General features: G+C 51.0%; 1 protein-coding gene across 1 annotated transcript in view; it reads left to right on the top strand.

Annotated features, from left to right (window-relative positions):
- The window catches only part of LOC126539265 (uncharacterized), a 47,236-nt gene extending 29,130 nt beyond the window's left edge, over window positions 1-18,106 (top strand). The window contains exon 5 of the mRNA XM_050186048.3: window positions 15,560-18,106. Within this exon, the coding sequence (XP_050042005.1) occupies window positions 15,560-15,950 (391 nt within the window). The 3' untranslated portion in view covers window positions 15,951-18,106. The remainder of the gene's footprint in view (window positions 1-15,559) is intronic.
- The last annotated feature ends 1,004 nt before the right edge of the window (window positions 18,107-19,110 follow it).

Below are 19,110 nucleotides of genomic sequence, written 5' to 3'. Positions count from 1 at the left end.
CAGACACGGACAATCGCTGCTGCACCCGCGCTGATTGTCGTGCCAGCGATTGTCGATGTCTGTCAGTGTTCCTTTCTTTTGTGTGTGTTTTTTTGGCGCTGCTGTTATGCCTGCAATGGGTGACCAACTCGGCCAAGAAATCGTTTTACTGAAGTGACGTTTCTATAGCCTCCTGTTTCGTGACGTGTCGTGACGTTTCTATAGCCTCGACAAACCTCGCGTTTTCTGTTAGCTCCAAAGTGGGTGAAGTCAGTCTATGTAGTGATATAAGCACATGCGCGACCGACGGTGGCGTCGAACCTCTGTCTCCCAGCGCAGCAGCCCAATGACCAAACCATTAGATGGTCACCATCGCGCGCATGCTTCTCGCGTGCCAAAGTCGCTCCTCGAAACGCCTGGCGCGTGTTGAACGCGCCAGCTAATCGAATCGTTCCGAGGTGCACCGCTATAGCGCTTTGAGGAGCTGCGTGAGATCGGGCAACATTTTTTTTTTTTTTTCGTCAGAGGGACGTGATGCGCCCAAATAGGGTTCCCTCGATTCCAGCGTGGTATCGAGGCATCCTACCTAGAGAGCGATTGAGGTCCGCTTATATGTTGCTATCGCGTTGAAATATTCGTAAACGCTGACGACTTCTCTCGCCCCTGATTCGGTGTAGTCGGAGGTGCGCATGCGCAAGACACTGCTCGGTATACGTATACTTTCTGCTGTCGTCTATCGAAGTATTGGCGACGGGGAGAAAGCATTGCCACCAATAAACTTTTTTTCTTCTTTTGGAGTGTTTTGCCCCTGCCGGAAAACACGCAACAAAGAAGAGGCCAGGCACGCGGTTCTTTCCGTCTTTCGGCATCCTGTCGCAGTAATGCCTCTTTCGTCGATAGCGCGCACACTGTGCGGGTGCAATGAACTGGGCGCGTTGTCGAGTCAGCAGAGCAGGGGCTGTTTCCTCTTGACTCTTTAGAACCAAAGAGACGCCGGTCCGGGAAGGAAACGTTGTCGGTCGTCGGAGACAGTTTCCGCTCGGGGCGCCTTTTGCGTCACCGGGCGTGACAGTGGGTTTGAGTCACCACGCGTCTACACAAGTGCTCTTCTAACGAATTATCGAAAAAAAAAACTATTTAAAGAGACACTAAAAAGAAATACCATGAATATTGTATAATGCGCTTATACGATACCAATAAAAAAAAAGAAGGGCCTTTTACGATGAAGTGAAGATTAATAAACCAGAAAAGACGCAAAAACAAGACAGGTGGCGACGTCGCCACGAAGTTCTCGCACAAGCTATAGGCGTTACGTCACGGATTTTGACGGCGTCTGCTGCAGTCAAGTTAACGTTTTTATCGGTAAAGATAACGGATTACATTGTATTCTTAAAGAGCCACAGATCGAACTATCAATTTAAAAAAAGAAAGTCATACTGGGCCACTACGGCCCAAATGCAAAAACGAAAAATTCTTTCAAATATGTGACGTCACACTGCCCGCACTGACGCTGGGGTTACGGACACGACAAAAAAATGATGGAAGTTTGACCTTAATCTTCTCTTCTAATAATCGATATATTACCCCAAATTCAGGAATGGATGGATGCAAAACTTTAATGAAGGTCCTGAGGTACGCGACTCGGCGCGCTGCGGGCCGCTCCCACGTTGGGACAGTCAGGCCATGCCCGAGCGCCGCATCGTGGGCCCTCTGGACAGCCCATAGTTGCGCCCCGGCATCGGGGCTCTTGATAGCGGAGAGCCACTTGTCCTCATTGGTTTGTTCTGTGCCTCGTAACGAGGGGCAACACCAGAGCATATGGTCTAGGCTGGCTAAGTCATTGCAGTGCCTGCAAGAACTACTGGCATAGGTGTCGGGATAAAGCTTGCGGAATAAAGCCGGGCTGGGATACGAGCCTGTTTGCAATAATCTGAGAGTCAATGCCTGCGTTCTATTTAACTTCTTGTGTGAAAGGGGAAAGTCTCTCCTGCCGAGATAAAAGTGCTGCGTAATTTCATGGTATGTGGTCGGCTGATCTTTGTTCTCCGCCACTGCGGGCCGGCGTTGGAGTTCTCCATGGCCGCGGGAAGCGAGACCTCGCGCCTTGGAGTTGGCCAGCTCGTTGAGGTTTGTGGGGCCTCCCATGATGGATCCCATGTGAGCGGAGAACCACGTGAGTGTGGGTGGCGATGCTTTTGCCGTCGAGGATGCGACAGGCTTCCTTACACACGGCGCCAACGCTGAAGGCGCGGATGGCTGCCCTGGAGTCACTGAAGATATTGGCATGTCCGTCGTCCAGCAGGGCCAAGGCAATGGCCACTTGCTCGGCCGCACGCGACGACGTGCTTCGTGCCGAAGACATTTTTTTTAAGGGGTCCTGAACCATCTATCGGGGCTTGGTGAAAAAACACAGTGCGCGGATAGCGTACGCTGCTGTGAACATCTCAGCCAAACTTTGCAGTCGTAAGCGACGAGTGGGACTCGCAAGCGGAGCACGAAGTCACCCTTTTCTCTCAAACACTCTCTTTTCAACAGAAGCCTGCTCCTCACTCTTTCTTTCTGGACCCTCGATTTCGTAATACAGCAGATTCCCATACGTGGCTGCTTTTGGCCAATAAATAGCTGACATCAATCAAGAAGGGTGTTTGGATCAGCGCTCTTCTTCCTGATGTTACTGTGTATACGCCGTTTAACAAACACGTTGAAGTAAGCCAAAATCTGCTTTCGAATTTCGATAATAATTTATGTGCTTCCAGAAGAAGCCGACTCTATCGTCTGCCCACCTCGACCGCAGCCGCCCGCGTAGGAATTAGAAGCAGCAGAAGCTTGATGTGGGCGAGTTGGCTTTGCATACTTGAAGAAAAGAGCGCTACGAAGACGCCGACCTAAAGAGGAAGTTGGAAGAGTGTAGTTGGAAGTAACGCCTTGTCCGTCGTACATGTTCCTCTTTTAATCCGCATCTTCGTAGCGCTCTCTTCTTCAAGTAGGAATTAGACTTTGGCCATCCTGCTTATCGGTGCCGTAGCCGTTGGGCCTCGCTAATTTCGGCCAGTTTTGAACACTCAACTAGCCTCGAACCTCGCGAAACTTAAGTGCAGACAACATGCACGCTTGCCAGCGCGCGTGTTGTCGGCTTTATTAGAGAGTTTTAGATAAGGGGATCAAGCGGCTTGCGTACGCAACTAGGGGCGACGGTACTGCGCATGCGCACACCCCGACGTGAGAGTCTGCGCATGCGCGCAGTACCGTGGCCCCTAGTTCTTGCGTACGCAAGCCGCTTGATTCCCTGATCTAAAACCCTCTATTGCGGAATCCCCTGCCCCTGTACTTTCGCCGAGATGCATGAAGTAGTTTGCTTCGGCACGTAGCTGCCGTAGTTTTTTTCGCGTTCACAACAAGCCAGTCCGAAATAAACTTCCATCCGAAAAGGGCGATTATGATACTTCGCCGCATTCGAGTATCAGGAAGATAACTGCAAGACGTGCAACCATATTCATGAAAGCAGTGGACGTAAGGAATATCACTAAACGGGTTGAAAAACAACGTGAGATGAAATTGCAGACACTTTCACCAAGCGGAATTTTCTAATTACGCGCATCCTATACGTGATACGTCGCGTGTTGCCAACTGAATCAAGTTGAGAACTCGCCCACGTTGTTGGCGCTTGCGCCCAAGTAGAGGGGGTGTGAACTGTATGAAATGTCTTCTGACAGCCTCGCACAAGAAGGTTATCCCGGCAATGACGCGGAATCATGTCAAAAGAGGAAATGGAGAGCAAATTATACAGGTGAAGCGGAAAGTGGGCTACATGAAGATGTAAGGAGCGGACGAAAAAAAAAAAGTTACGATGCTAAGACGTGCTCGGGTTCTTCAACTAGCCGCATGTTTGAAAAAGTCGGAAAGCGAGGTTCTTCTCTTCACACACGAGCGTGATCACGTGATCCTATTGATCACGTGATCAATAGGGCTGCGTACGTTGCGACGCGTCCCGCATTAACTGGCTGGGCGATGTGCCAATCACGCAAAATTCGTCCATTGCCTCACAACCTGTAGCACTTCCGTCGAACGCCAGCAAGCATTGCTCGATTTAATCGATGTCAGGATTTCGTCACGAGAAGGCTGCAGGTCTGGCCAAAGAGCGCCGAGCAAGTGATCGCGAGTTTTCAATGCAGTAATGAACTGCGGAAGGTAGCATGACTGTAGAGGGGCCTTAAAAAAAAAAGAAACATCAGTTGCTGTATAGTTCGTAAAATACGGAAGTTATAAAATGATGACAATGACTAGTGATGTGGGGTACGGCAATAAAAACGTGTTACGAAGGGATGATATAAAAAACTGTGTCAGTTACAGTACTATACTACTGTCTCACGATGGTACGGAGGCATGTGCTCTACAAAACGCTTCTAGCAGCCTCTGGCGAGAAGGTTTCTAACGTAGAACGCAGCGGTTCTAGGGATATATTTTCAATTATCTACCATTGTCTCTACACATAAAGCTGACAGCATCAGGACTGACGTCTCAAACAAATTTACAAGCGTTCCTACACTTTTCCCTTTTGCTTGAAGTCACTTGCATCATGCAAGGATCACCCGCCGTGGTTGCTTAGTGGATGTGGTGTTGGGCTGCTAAGCACGAGGTCGTGGGATTGAATCCCGGCCGCAGTGGCCACATTTCGATGGGGGCGACATGCGAAAACACCCGTTGACTTAGATTTAGGTACACGTTAAAATACCTCAGGTGATCCAAATTTCCGGAGCCCCCCACTACTGCGTGCCTCATAATCAGATCGTGGTTTTGGCACGTAAAACCCTATGATTGAATTTTTTTTCCTTCGTGTAAGGATTATCCCGTGTTTAATTGGTCTATTCCTCGCGCTTGTGGCTTCAGACGTCCTTGTGGCTTTAACACGCTTTATGTTCCATTATTGGTAGAAATTACCAAGCACTTATGGTTGCCTGAACGCACGAAGGCGATAAGACCCTTGTTACGGTTGGCGTCTAGCACCCCGTGCAAAAAGGATTCTCGCCCACCATGCCTCATCGAAACGAAGTGTGACTTCCTAAATTCGCCATGGTTGTCTCGAGTGTACGCCGGTCTGGCGGAAGCCCCGCAGTGTTTACAGGCCCCTTTTGTGTGTGTGCGACTTTAGAGGGACACTTTCCTCGAACTGTCAAGGTCTACAGGAGAACTTCCGCGAACCAGCAACGCGCGAAAGAGAAGGGTTTAGCTGTCTACTATTCCCAGGACCGCGGACTGCCGCCTGCAGAAGGGCGCTCGCGAAAAACGTTAACTGGGAGAATGGATCAGTCGCCCTTTCGCAACTAGACGCCCTTTCCGCGAACCAACGTCGCCTAGAATAAAGGAAAAAGCGTCTACATTCCCGGACCTGCGGCTTGGTATATACGGATGCGGGACGCTCTTTCCTTGCTGCAGGCTTGGTCTCTACGTAGGTGGGACGCCCATACACAAACCAGACTGTGCCTGTCACGTGACGTGGACGGGAGCTATATCCCTCCCACGATTTTAGAGAGCCCACTTAAGGGGCTCCGAAATGTATTTTCATCCCTTCATTCTCTTCTTATCATCTTTCACCAACCATTGAATAAACCGTGCAAGTTTCGCACTAGAAATCGTCTCGTCCTTGCCTGGTCGCCATGGTCTACCGGATGCCTGCAGCCCGCCGACAACGCCACGCTACCCAATAAGTAACGTCGGTCGAGCTTCGATAAACAGGCGTCGCTACAACTCGGCAGCAGTACGCTACGCTACCCTGGAGTACCCAACACCCTGCACACTTGCATAACTACTGCGAATTGTATTTGTAACGCAACATTGTACAGCAAACAATAACTTCGCGTAGTCGCAAAATCACTCGAAGCAGTAGGATGAAGTTCATGTGAAACCATGTACTGTATTGTAACTACAGCAATCATTCCCACGGTGGCTGAACCGCTATGCTTGTGCCTCCCATAGACGCAAGCGCCATATTTTCTTCTATAGGGTGCTTTTAAAAATAATGCGTAATTGAATAAATAACGTAAGTGCACTAATTAAATTCTTGATTAAATACTGTATGGCCCATTTCAATCTACGAATTGTAGCTAGTGTGTTGGCAAGGCGTATCCTTTCGGAATGAATTCTGAGTACGGCACTGGTTTCGGAATCTGCCGCGTCAAACTTACGGTAAAAATTCACTGTCCGGATTAAAAAAAAAAAAAGAGAAAAAACGGGCTGCGCCTCGCTGCCGCGGATGCGCAGCCCACTCCAGCCAATCAGCACTTCAGGAGCAGGCGAAATGGCAGTGTCCGCTAGGTGGGACACCCCATCCAATCAGCTGGACCACCCCAGCCAATCAGCACTTCGGGAGCAGGCGAAATGGCAGTGTCCGCTAGGTGGGACACCCCATCCAATCAGCTGGACCACCCCAGCCAATCAGCACTTCAGGAGCAGGCGAAATGGCAGTGTCCGCTAGGTGGGACACCCCATCCAATCAGCTGGACCACCCCAGCCAATCAGCACTTCAGGAGCAGGCGAAATGGCCGTGTCCACTAGGTGGGACACCCCATCCAATCAGCTGGACCACCCCAGCCAATCAGCACTTCAGGAGCAGGCGAAATGGCAGTGTCCGCTAGGTGGGACACCCCATCCAATCAGCTGGACCACCCCAGCCAATCAGCACTTCAGGAGCAGGCGAAATGGCAGTGTCCGCTAGGTGGGACACCCCATCCAATCAGCTGGACCACCCCAGCCAATCAGCACTTCAGGAGCAGGCGAAATGGCAGTGTCCGCTAGGTGGGACACCCCATCCATTCAGCTGGACCACCCCAGCCAATCAGCACTTCAGGAGCAGGCGAAATGGCCGTGTCCACTAGGTGGGACACCCCATCCAATCAGCTGGACCACCCCAGCCAATCAGCACTTCAGGAGCAGGCGAAATGGCAGTGTCCGCTAGGTGGGACACCCCATCCAATCAGCTGGACCACCCCAGCCAATCAGCACTTCAGGAGCAGGCGAAATGGCAGTGTCCGCTAGGTGGGACACCCCATCCAATCAGCTGGACCACCCCAGCCAATCAGCACTTCAGGAGCAGGCGAAATGGCCGTGTCCACTAGGTGGACCACCCAGCCAATCAGCACTTCAGGAGCAGCCGAAATGGCCGTGTCCACTAGGTGGGCCACCCCAGCCAATCAGCCCTTCAGGAGCAGGCGAAATGGACGTGTCCACTAGGGGGACCACCCCAGCCAATCAGCACTTCAGGAGCAGCCGAAATGGCCGTGTCCACTAGGTGGGCCACCCCAGCCAATCAGCACTTCAGGAGCAGGCGAAATGGACGTGTCCACTAGGGGGACCACCCCAGCCAATCAGCACTTCAGGAGCAGCCGAAATGGCCGTGTCCACTAGGTGGGCCACCCCAGCCAATCAGCACTTCAGGAGCAGGCGAAATGGCCGTGTCCACTAGGTGGGCCACCCCAGCCAATCAGCACTTCAGGAGCAGGCGAAATGGACGTGTCCACTAGGGGGACCACCCCAGCCAATCAGCACTTCAGGAGCAGCCGAAATGGCCGTGTCCACTAGGTGGGCCACCCCAGCCAATCAGCACTTCAGGAGCAGGCGAAATGGACGTGTCCACTAGGGGGACCACCCCAGCCAATCAGCACTTCAGGAGCAGCCGAAATGGCCGTGTCCACTAGGTGGGCCACCCCAGCCAATCAGCACTTCAGGAGCAGGCGAAATGGACGTGTCCACTAGGGGGACGACCCCAGCCAATCAGCACTTCAGGAGCAGGCGAAATGGACGTGTCCACTAGGTGGACCACCCAGCCAATCAGCGCTTTAGGAGCAGGCGAAATGGCCGTGTCCAACTAGGTGAGCCACCCCAGTCAATCAGCTGCACCACCCCAGCCAATCAGCACTTCAGCATGTTACGTTTCGCCTACAACGCGCGGTAATGCCGGCGCGGATGCAACGAACGCCGGGGCTTCGTTCAAAGCGGCGGATATTTTGGGCCGTTCGACGCCGCCGCAACGCCTCCCCGCCAAGCGTGTCCAGGCGTGTTTCAGTGCCACGTGTCTTCGTATGTGCGTGTGTGTGTGTGTGCCCACGCTTGTCAAAGCGCGGCAGCCGGGGAGCGGAGCTCCCCAAGTGAGGAGCCAGCAGGTCTGTCCGTCGGCGGGTTGGCGATGCGTCACTACACTCGGCTCACCATGTCTCTCGGCTCGACCGTGCGCGCCGTCGTGGGCTCATGCTCCGCCGTCGCGTGGGCTCATCCCGTGACCTTCCTTCTGGCCCGCGACGCCGAGAGTATAAGAGCAGCTGCCCCCGGACGCCAGGAGAGAGGCTCCGATTTGTACTGTTGAGTTACGTGCTCTCCCGTCTCTCCACTTCGGTCGACCTGACCGGCCGCTCTTTTGCTATGTTAGAATAAACAAGTTGTTCTGTTACCAGTCTTCTCATGCTTTGCCGGGACCTTCGGATGCTTCCAGTGCCCCAGGCCGCCAGGCCAACGCTACCCTTGGGGCTTGCGACCCATTCGCAATAACGGGCGCCAGCACCGAGACCCCAACAAGCAGCAGTCGAAATGGCAGTGTCCAACTAGGTGGGCCACCCCAGTCAATCAGCTGCACCACCCCAGCCAATCAGCACTTCAGCAGCAGTCGAAATGGCCGTGTCCAACTAGGTGGGCCACCCCAGTCAATCAGCTGCACCACCCCAGCCAATCTGCACTTCAGCAGCAGTCGAAATGGCCGTGTCCAACTAGGTGGGCCACCCCAGTCAATCAGCTGCACCACCCCAGCCAATCAGCACTTCAGCAGCAGTCGAAATGGCCGTGTCCAACTAGGTGGGCCACCCCAGTCAATCAGCTGCACCACCCCAGCCAATCAGCACTTCAGCAGCAGTCGAAATGGCCGTGTCCAACTAGGTGGGCCACCCCAGTCAATCAGCTGCACCACCCCAGCCAATCAGCACTTCAGCAGCAGTCGAAATGGCCGTGTCCAACTAGGTGGGCCACCCCAGTCAATCAGCTGCACCACCCCAGCCAATCAGCACTTCAGTAGCAGGCGAAATGGCCGTGTCCACTAGGTGGACTCTTTCACTGGGATACGCTGCGCGCCCCGAAAGCGAAGCGTCGCGGCATGCGACTCCCATACGCAACGGCGTCACGCACACTCGGTCGGAACGCCTCATTATCTCGACGAGGCACGCGACCGGTGGGGGCCCGCGAATTGTTCTTTCGTAATCCCGAAACTCGTTTCTTGGCCAAGATCTCCGCTGACGCGGTGCGTGTCACCTTTGCGGTTTCCGTCCCCGTGTGCTTGGTTCGTTCGGTCGACCCGGACAGTCATACACGCGCCGGCCATTGTGAGTGAGAATTATCAGAAACGCCGTGCTTCCTGCGGTCGCGTCTAAAATGAGCTTTCTTTTTTCATTTGGTTCATTCTTCCTAGCTTGCTATTGTGTCTCTACGCCGTCGCTCCAGACGCTGTACAGCAAAGGACGGCAAGCGTGTACGCTTTGCGTGACTCCTGTCGTGTGCGACCTTCTCAACTCGGCAGACGCAACTCCCAGATGATCCTATTTATATGGCACGAAAGGCATGGGCGGGCAGCACGCGATGTGGAACACGTTATGTAAACACAGCGCAGATTTCAGTTCCGAATGGCGGGTGTGCTGTTGAAAATGCGCTTTAGTGTGTGTCCCAAAAGGGTACAAAGAAAAAAAAAAGAAAAACAGAACGACGACACCGGCTTTTCTGCGACACGAGCTCCTTAACGCTGTCGCGTTAGTAGAAATTTTACGCGCGAGAACCACGATCTGATTATGAGGTGCACGGTCGTGGGGGAGGGGGGTGTAACCCGGATTAATTTTGACCACCTGGGGTTTGTTAGCATGCACCTAAATCTAAGTGCACGAGCACTTTGACATTTCTCCTCCAATGAAATACGCGGCGAAGACCGAACCCGGCAGCGCAGAGCCATATCCAGAAGGGCATACAGGACAGGGCTTACATACGTCGTCATTATATCCTGTTGTATCTGTCTACGGTATGCCGAATCCCACGTAATCACCCAAGGAACTTTTATCTGGGTTCTGGGGTCCCAATTATATGTTTGGTGCGGAATAAGTAATATTGAAAAAAAAATTCGTGCACCTCTTCCTTCTTGCCACCTTGAAAGATGTGCCTCATATCTTTTTTCACCGATTTCACCGAGGTTTCACCGACGATTATGATACTGCCCATTTTGAAATTTGGGCGAAGCTCTATATGTTAAAAGGCGGTGTATCTAAATTCTGCGGGGAAACTCATGGCCCCTAAGCCCGATCGAGCCAATGGTAGTAAGCTGGCGCAGTGTACATATATACCAGGTGACACTTACAATTCAATATGTTTAAATGTTACCTGCGGCAGATAGCACAGTTCTAGTTAATGCAGCTGGTCTACTCGAAAGGCGGACATGCACAAAAAGATTGAAATGCGTAATCGGCTAATTAAAGAATCACTAATTAACTTTCTAACTAATTACTTAATGACCCACATTGCAACTTACAAATTCTAGCCGTGCAGTTCGCAAGACGGATCCATTTGGAACGAATTCTCAGGATGACACCAGTTTCGAGATACTAATTCCCGAGCTTTGCGGAGAAATGCATTGGCGTTCCAGTTACCTTATTAATAAAACGTCGTTTTATGCATTCAAGCACTAAAGTAACGGCGCGCTCTTGCAGTTATAAGCGAAATTTATGCAATGTGACGTGACCAACGCGTTAATCGTCTGAAAGCGCAAGCTGCCGCTTTGGAAGGAGGTGATCTGCGTGTATGGCCTAATGCGTACGTGGAGAGTTTAAAAGAACGTTTTGCTGGGCGAGTTAGTGCATGGCCATGTTTTAGGAAGAGTTGCGCCTAAGAAAGAACAAACACGGGAAAAAAATCGAGGTAGCTCGTTTTTTCCTGTGCTTGTTCTTTCTTAGGCGCAACTATTCCTAAAACGTGCATGCGTACGTGGAGCATCCCGCTGTCGCGCTGGGAGAATTTGTAAGCCGCCTTGAAAAAAAGACAAGTCCACTTGTCGAAACATAGGCTCCCGCTTTTACCTTGTTCTCGTTTTGCTCGTCGTCTGGAATTTCAATCTCCCGCGTTTCCCGTGTTTTCCCACGTTGCACGAGAGAAATATAAGAGCTACGGTGTTCGGTAGCCAGACCTCTGACGACCGTACACCATTTTTAATAAAATCGTGTCTTGCACGGTGTTCTTTCAATATTTGTTTCTTCTTTCGTTCTTTGAAGAGCTTGGCTAAAGTTAGCTGGGACACCCTACATATACGTCGCGCGTTCATTACGAGCAAAGGAATGCGGCCGGTCGAGGCGAATGCGGCGCAAACGACGTCCACGGTGAACACGCGTGTTGCCCTATATGTATACGCCCAAGATACTACACACGTCACCGCGACACTCCCAGCGCCATACTCCAGAGCGAGTGGCTTTCGGCACCGTTTGAGCGACTCCCAGCCACTCCTGACGACTGGGGCAAAAAAAGAAACAAACAAAAAAGGAAACACGCCGGTTTATAAAGTCCTTACTCAAACTTCTGACGCATGTCGCGAAGGCGCAGCAGGAGGTGAAACGCGCAGCTGGGAGGACACGGTTTAAAGCTCTTTAGTAGAACGGCGTCACGCCCTTCGTGATGTGCTCGGAGAAAGGTTAACGAACGCAGAGGTTAATGGCGTTGAAAGCGGGGCATATAGGTTACGGTACCGCAGCTGCATCAGCAGCGGCGGCTTGTGCATGTTCGACAGTAGAGAGATGCGAGAACACAGCGTGACGACAAACGTGGAGACGACAAGGCAAGCGGTACACCGCTTGCCTTTGGCGCAGGCGCCACAATTCCAGTTCTTGAACTGGATTACTCGAAGAGATGGACATTAACATCCGCGAGGTACAAAAATGTGTCGTCGAGTAATTAACAAATATTCCTTAGTTTAGAGGCCGGCGGTGGTGTTTGGCTTGCGTCGTCAGGCATGATGGGCGGCAACTTCCGCTTGCGGAGTTCTAGGGTTAGGTTAGGTGAAACCAGCAACCTCCACCACCAGTTTAATTAACAGGCCAGAACGTTAGACGATACACAGGCAGGTCTGTTGGTGGGGCACCGAGCGCTCGAGCTCGATCTGTTCTCGAGCGAGGCGTTGACGATGCGCCTAAAGCACACGCCCCGTCTTCTTCGCTACATATTTATTACTTTATGCACACATTGCAATTGACTAATTGTAGCCGGCGAGCTTGAAAGGTATATCGATTTGGAACGAATTCTGAGCCGGTTTCGAGATATATGTGCACCGCCAAACTTGTAGTAAATGTGCGATGTTGGTCCACTTACTTTTGTGCTTCTACGCATAAAACGGTTTTCTCTCCTTAAAAAAAAAAAAAAATGTAACTAGAAAGCGAACTGCATTTCGTTGCAAACTTTGGCAATGGATATCTTGATATTGATGTCATCCAGATAATTCGTTCCTAATCAATAGACATTGCGAACTCATGGGCTACGCCATTCGTAAATTACAAATATGTGCCGTAAATTAATTAATTAATGAACCATGACACATTTGTTAATTAGTCGTGGAAGTAATGCCCACCTCTTCCAGTAATCCAGTTTGAGGATCGGAATTGAGCTATATCTGCCATATTTGCCACGCTATATATACCAAGCAAGAGGGAGGGATCGGTTGGAGGCAGGACAGGTGTAATTGGAGAACGCAGGGAGACGCCTTCGTCCTGCAGTAAAGATAAGATGATGATGATGATGATGATGATGATATCGGCCGGCCGCGAACGGTGGATCGCAGAGTGGCATAGAACACAGCGGAAGGCATCGCTGCAAAATTGAGGCCACGGAAAATGTCGTTGACACGGGATCGTTACGTTATCCCATCCCAGAAGAGTCCCTCTTAACAAAACCTAGAGTACAGGAACTCAATGCTCTCTTCCCTTCGGTGTCGTAAGAAGCCAATTAAAAGCCCAACACCTGCTCAACACGAACGTGTTCGCCTCATGCACAGGCACTGAAAAGTTCCAAACGAACTAATTACGGTGAATCAAATAGAAACGAGATGCCAAAGCCAGCAAAGGATTTCAGGGGGGCAACAGCGAAAGAAAAGCACACGCTGCACTTTCATTTCTCCATCTTTGAGGTTGTAATCGCGCGAGTCGAGAAGCAACGAAAACTCCTGGCATGGCGAACGCCGCGAGTTCACGCCGAAAATGAAAACCTCTCACTCTCTATTGGCGGGGGAGACAGCGCGCTGTGCGCGTGCGGTGAAACCGTGTTGTGTAACGAGATTCAAGGATCTTGAGATAAGGAATCCAAGAGAGGGTCAAGGAGGTAGTAAACTTGACCCTGAACGAGCCCATGGCGTCGGTTCGAGGGGAACGGAGTCGCCCTTCGGCGTTTCGTTACCACATCCAGTTCAGGCGGCCCGATCTAGAACACCCTTTCCCCCCGAGAGAGACCACGGCAAGGTTGCCCGAGCGCTCTCACATTTGATCGGTCGCGTTACGCGATGTTATTCGCGCATAAGGAGAAAATCGGCAGCGCGCGAAAAACCGGACAAAGAAATTGGTCGACGTAGAATTTTATCAATAGAGACGCCGCAGTGAGAAGGCTGCGGAGTGATTCTGACCACCCTGTCGTTCTCTAAAGAGACACTGAAGGGGAAATTCAGTTGGGCTGCGTCAGTAAATTAGAATTCTACAAAACGAGAAAAGCTATTTTAACCGTGAGAACTGAAACTTTCAGTAAGCCTAAAAAGAAGCAAATAAATAAATAAATACATAAATAAAACGCGAGTCGCGACACCCATCTCGCAGCATATATATACTCGCCGTGATGTCGTGCATTTTGACGGCGTCTCGTCGGGCCTGGACGGCCATATACAACTCCTTGTGAACAACCAAAATTTCTTACGGAGCCTGACAAGGAGTCCTTTAATGTACCTCCGGCAAATTCACGTGAAATAGCTGAGCCGAAAGATGAGCGATAGTGGGAGATGCGGCATTTGCTCTCCTCCATTCGCAGAAAAAAAAAAATAAAAAAAACAGAGATTTCGCCAACAAATACGATACTCTCTAACGCGCAATTTGAGCACAGCTCTGTACGTGAAAGAAGTATGCATGTCAATATTTTGTATTATGACTGCATAGGTACACGGTTTATATTAGAAACAGAACGCTGCGAGAGTAGCGTGGCTGGCGCGGACAATCTGTCTCGTGTGGAACATTGCAAACAGAGCGAAGTGTGGCGCGACTGCCTCGCTAATCAGGAGATCGCGAGAGGCAGCGCGTGGGTGACGCGTGGGCGCCATTCACAGCTGCCGCCGCAGACAGACCTCCGCTCACGCAGCCCTTTGTTTCCATATATGGTATCGGTGGACGCGCTCGCCGTACACCTTATTGATGGCGTCATCGGTGAACAGACGGTGACGCGCTATTATGGCGCCATCTCGTAGAGGTCGTCACCGCAGAGCCAGTCTTGCGCGGCACTAGGTTTTTCTTGTTACTGATCTCGAGCGGGGAAGGTGGGTCTTCACCGCAAGATTCAGGAAACGACGATGAAGGCGGGCATTGTGATGATGAAAAAAAGAATGAAAGATTGTATTTACTTCATTGGTACATAGTGGTGACTCTCATCAGAGTCTCGAGCGGTTCTGATTAACGCGGGGGCCAACGGCCTTAAATAACCCCTGGCGGTCTTGTGATCGTCGACGTATTTGTGGGGAGCCTGCAGAAGTAGGTTCTGCTGTCGGCGACCTCCTGCCCTTCAGGTTTTCTTTTCTTAATCTTAAAACTTTTTGTGCGCAAACAAACAGGGACGAAGAATAGGAGCAACACAAGGACGAGCGCTTGTGTTGCTCCGGTTGTTCGTCTCTGTTTCATTGCGCACAAAAAGTTTTAAGATGAATCTGTTCCAACTAGGCCGATTCGCAGTTTTCTTCGTCCTTCCCTTTGTGTCAGCTCGGGAAAAAAAGGGGTGACGCTGTTTCGGAACGCGTGAACGCTTTTCATACTTGACTTGTCGCGGTCCAGGATTACCCTAACAGCATTTTCTGGTACGAGGCAAATCATCTTGTCATGGCATCGTACGTCTGAATGTCTCTCACACCCGACAGGTCGATCATAACATTACGCTTTCGCCATACCCTCCTCATGGTACCGCTGCACCCTTCTCCTCCGCTTTTCTACTCGCACTCTCTTAGCTCTCCCCGTCTATAATGTATACACCCGAGTATGCAGTCCAAACGGCTTCGCTGTTAATCCGTTCCCATATGAATGTTGAGTCCCCACAAATTTTGTGGGAATTTAACACTGAAAGAAAATGAATAATTGATTGATTGATTGATTGATTGATTGATTGATTGATTGATTGATTGATTGATTGATTGATTGATTGATTGATTGATTGATTGATTGATTCGGTTCCAGTGACTCCTCCTTATCTGTAGAAAAGTAATTCAATAACACACTTCCGCCTACTCACCTCTTTAGTGTACCTTCAGTGATTCATTTACGCATCACTCCTCTCCCTAAACACGCAGAGCCGACGAAATTTCACCGCGGGACGCAAAGCCGTGGCCCTGCACTCCCAGCCTCGCCGTAGCGGCGACCCACAAACCCTGCGGCGGCGGCGGCGCTGGCGCAGCGGACCCTGGGGACTGCCCCGAGAAGCTCGCGACCGCGCACTGGTGCACCCGCCTGGTCGAGCCCGCGCTGGTCGTGGCGTCCGAGATACTCCAGTACCCGTGGGGCGCCGACGCGCTCTTCCTGGTCGGTATCGTCCTGCTCGCCTCGCTTCTGGTCATCCTCTACTACGTGGTCGCCGTCGTGCTGCCCATCATGGTCCTCGCCGTGCTCCTGGCCATGGTCAACTCGGCCCTCTTCGAGGGCAGCCGGTTCGTCCAGATCCTGCAGCGGCTGGGGCTCACTTGACGCCCCGCGTACGTCCCCAACACGAGGGGCCCTTTCGTCGAACTGCCTTCGTGTCCGATTTTGATTGCCGCAAATTAACGCCCGCGAAAACGCGGAACGCCTGCGCTTCTGCGGAGTCGAATCGCCGATTCATTTTCGCTCCTCGAGCACGAAGACGTGCATACGTCCACGGTCAACTTTCCGCGTCCGAGAGTGTTGTCGTGTCGCGTTATTCTAGATCCCGTCAAATGCCGCCATTTCGTCGTTTCGAGCCAATCGGAGCTCTGTGCAGAGCCAATCAGAGCCGCTTTGTGAGCTCATCAGAGTTGACAAGATGGCAGGATTCGACGGTGCCAAGCAAAACGCCCACGTGGAAAAAAAGAAAACAGTGGCTCACAGGCGAATTCGTGGGTGCCCGTAAATATGACCAGAAGTGATCTGCGGTTTAAGATCGAGAACAGATGTCTCTTGATCTGGTTTCTAAAGGCGCTGTAGCCAAACATTCTATTCGCACGCTTATACGAGAGATGCGGATCGTGTTGTCTAATCTTGCTCTTTGACCTGTCGTTTGCCAAGGACAGCTTAACATTTAAGCGTTGTCTTCTTGTCTACTACATGTACAGTCAATCGCAAAAGTTTACGGGACGCAGGATCTGCCAAGAAGCTGAATTCTCGCGAAGCGTGGTCACACAGCCTCGAATTAAATGTTCCAGCATGTAGTAGCCTTCGCCACCTACACAGTGATTCATTAAAAACGAAGTGTCATGCATTAACAGTGCAGGAATTCACATTTGAAAGGGAAACCGCATCCCGCAAACTTTTGCTGTTGACTGTACGAATTTCGTTGCCGTCTGTTCACTTTGCACTTGGGATGTCACAATTCAGACCCTGTGTCTGCATGTCTACACCAGTAAAGTGGCCCGAGCTGTTTCTTTCTTTAATTTTTGACGTCACTATTTAAGCTGGTTGGAGTTGTTTTCTCTTGACGTTTTCAATATCACGATGGCGCGATTCTGAAGCTAGCGTGAAGGTAGAGTAGCGCCTGGCGTGGATAGAAGTAGCGTTAGTAAAATAAGCATCCTCAGATGAGGCTTTCGCATTACGCTGTGTTTTATACAATTATCTAGAGACTTATCCACCTGCTAAAAGTGCATGCTAAAAGAGCATGCTAAATAAACAAAACGCCGGCATACGCTACAGTCCTCTTGAAGATGACCTCTAGCCAGTCATCTATTCAAAGGGCAACTATAGCCACATTTCGTAAGTTGTGTTCTGTTCTGCACAAAAAGTGTTGCTGCACACAGCACTATAGGCTACAGCAAGGCAGTGCGACCGAGCACATTGCAATACTTATAGATATTCTCACTTAAGCGCCGGCAGTGGCGTCGGCCTACGCTACTTTGTCTTTCAATACAACGAGTCCCGCATACGCCCTCTCTGACAGTGGTGTTGCAATGCCAGGTTTGGCCACTGCGGGTGTCCTGTGCGTTTTGCTTTCTTTGCTTTAGTTATTATTTTCTCTGCGCGCCATGTTGTTGCAACATTGCTCTGTGATCACCTTCGCACTTTGGAGAGAAGTTCGAAGCTATTAGAGAGCTTTAGATTAGGGGGACGCAAGCGTTGGGGGGCCCCTTAGCGCTTGGGGCCACGGTACTGCGCATGCGTAGACGGTCTGCTCATGCGCAGTACCGTAGCCCCAAGGGATAGCGGGCGCCCCAACCCTTGCGTTCTTACATCCCCTTAATCTAAAGCTCCCCATTTTGTCTTGTAAGCTACGCCAAATGACGCGCTGCCTCGTTTTTCCTGGGTACTGGTGCCAACTGGAATCTCGGCGCCCGCGTCTGTGTTCCGTCTGTCTTGTATATGACTTCGCGTCGGAAAACAGTGTTCAGACAACTTTCAGGCTGACGTCAGGTACGTTGCCACGTCGGTCCGAAGTCGCAAAGTCAATTTCTACCAGGGTCCCACTGTCCGTCGGCATGCATAAATGGATGCGTCTTTGTGTTAGTCCATTGTGGCCGCGTGTGCGACAACTAAGCCAAAATTACGAAGAACTCTGTTTGGCGAGAGCTTGGTGATTTTTTTAGAACTCTGTCGGTGTTCCGCTGTCATCGTCGTGTTGTACTTTTTTACGCACTGTGATCACACGAAAAATAAAGTGAGATGTACCTTTGTAATGCACTCCCTCACTTTTTTGCCTTGCGTGATGCTGTATGTCCTTGAATGAACTCTTTGTGGCAGAGGGAGTTCATCAAAAAGAAATTGAGAAATAAAGCTGAAAATTTCTGATTGCAAGCGACCTCAGCGAATGGGAAGCAGACAACTCGCCGGAAGTACCTTTTGAGTCACTAAGCAACATTTCCCGGTAGAGAAACACCCAACACTGTGTTGCGCAAAGGCCTAATTAAACGTGCGCTTAGTATGAAATTGTATTCCGCGGCAATCCCGGTATACTGTCATTACCTGATGAAATAGTAATACTAAGACGATATAACTTTAGCTCCTTCAATTACTTTGGATGCGTGGTGTCTCTCCCTCCACAGATGGAGCGGCAACAGGATGCATATAGGAGGAAGCGCGGGTGTGGAGACGGAGAGAGCGGACCGCGCGATTGCAGAACGCTCGCGATGACGTCATCTAAACGTGACCTCCGAGATCGAACGACGCGCCACACGATCTCGGAGGAAGCCATCATCTAGCTAAGTGCGGAGCGTTGAAAGGCAGGCGCGCACCCAACACAGATGCGCGCCACGCGTCACGGCCAAGACGTGCACAGAGCGTACACAAGGCATGCGCCGGATCGCGTTTCAAGTTTGTCAACACTCCCTCGTCTTGAAGTAAACACCCTCGCTGCTGCTTCAGTATGTTGGTCGATGCATGGCGGCAAGTTTCACCCTGTGTGAGACGTCTCAGAAATAGGCGGCATATAAGTCACACGAGAAAGCTACCGCTGACCCTGACGATCATCCGCAACGGTTTCTGTCGCAAGGTACAGTTTTATGTTGTATGATCCTCTTTGCGCATGGGCACCTTGCCACACCTTGAGTCGTGTTCGGCCACGAAGGAGCCAGAATACTTCCACAATTAAAGATTTCGTCACTGCCGGCAACTTAAGACAGCAGATATCCAGGACACAGCCATGCACTGCAACAAGTTATATACGTGCAGGGTTCGAACACAA

The sequence above is a fragment of the Dermacentor andersoni genome, chromosome 11 (genome assembly GCF_023375885.2).
Source record: "Dermacentor andersoni chromosome 11, qqDerAnde1_hic_scaffold, whole genome shotgun sequence".
In the NCBI taxonomy this organism is placed as follows: domain Eukaryota; kingdom Metazoa; phylum Arthropoda; class Arachnida; order Ixodida; family Ixodidae; genus Dermacentor; species Dermacentor andersoni.
Note: the sequence above shows the minus strand (reverse complement) of the source record. Positions and strands in the feature narration are given on the sequence as shown.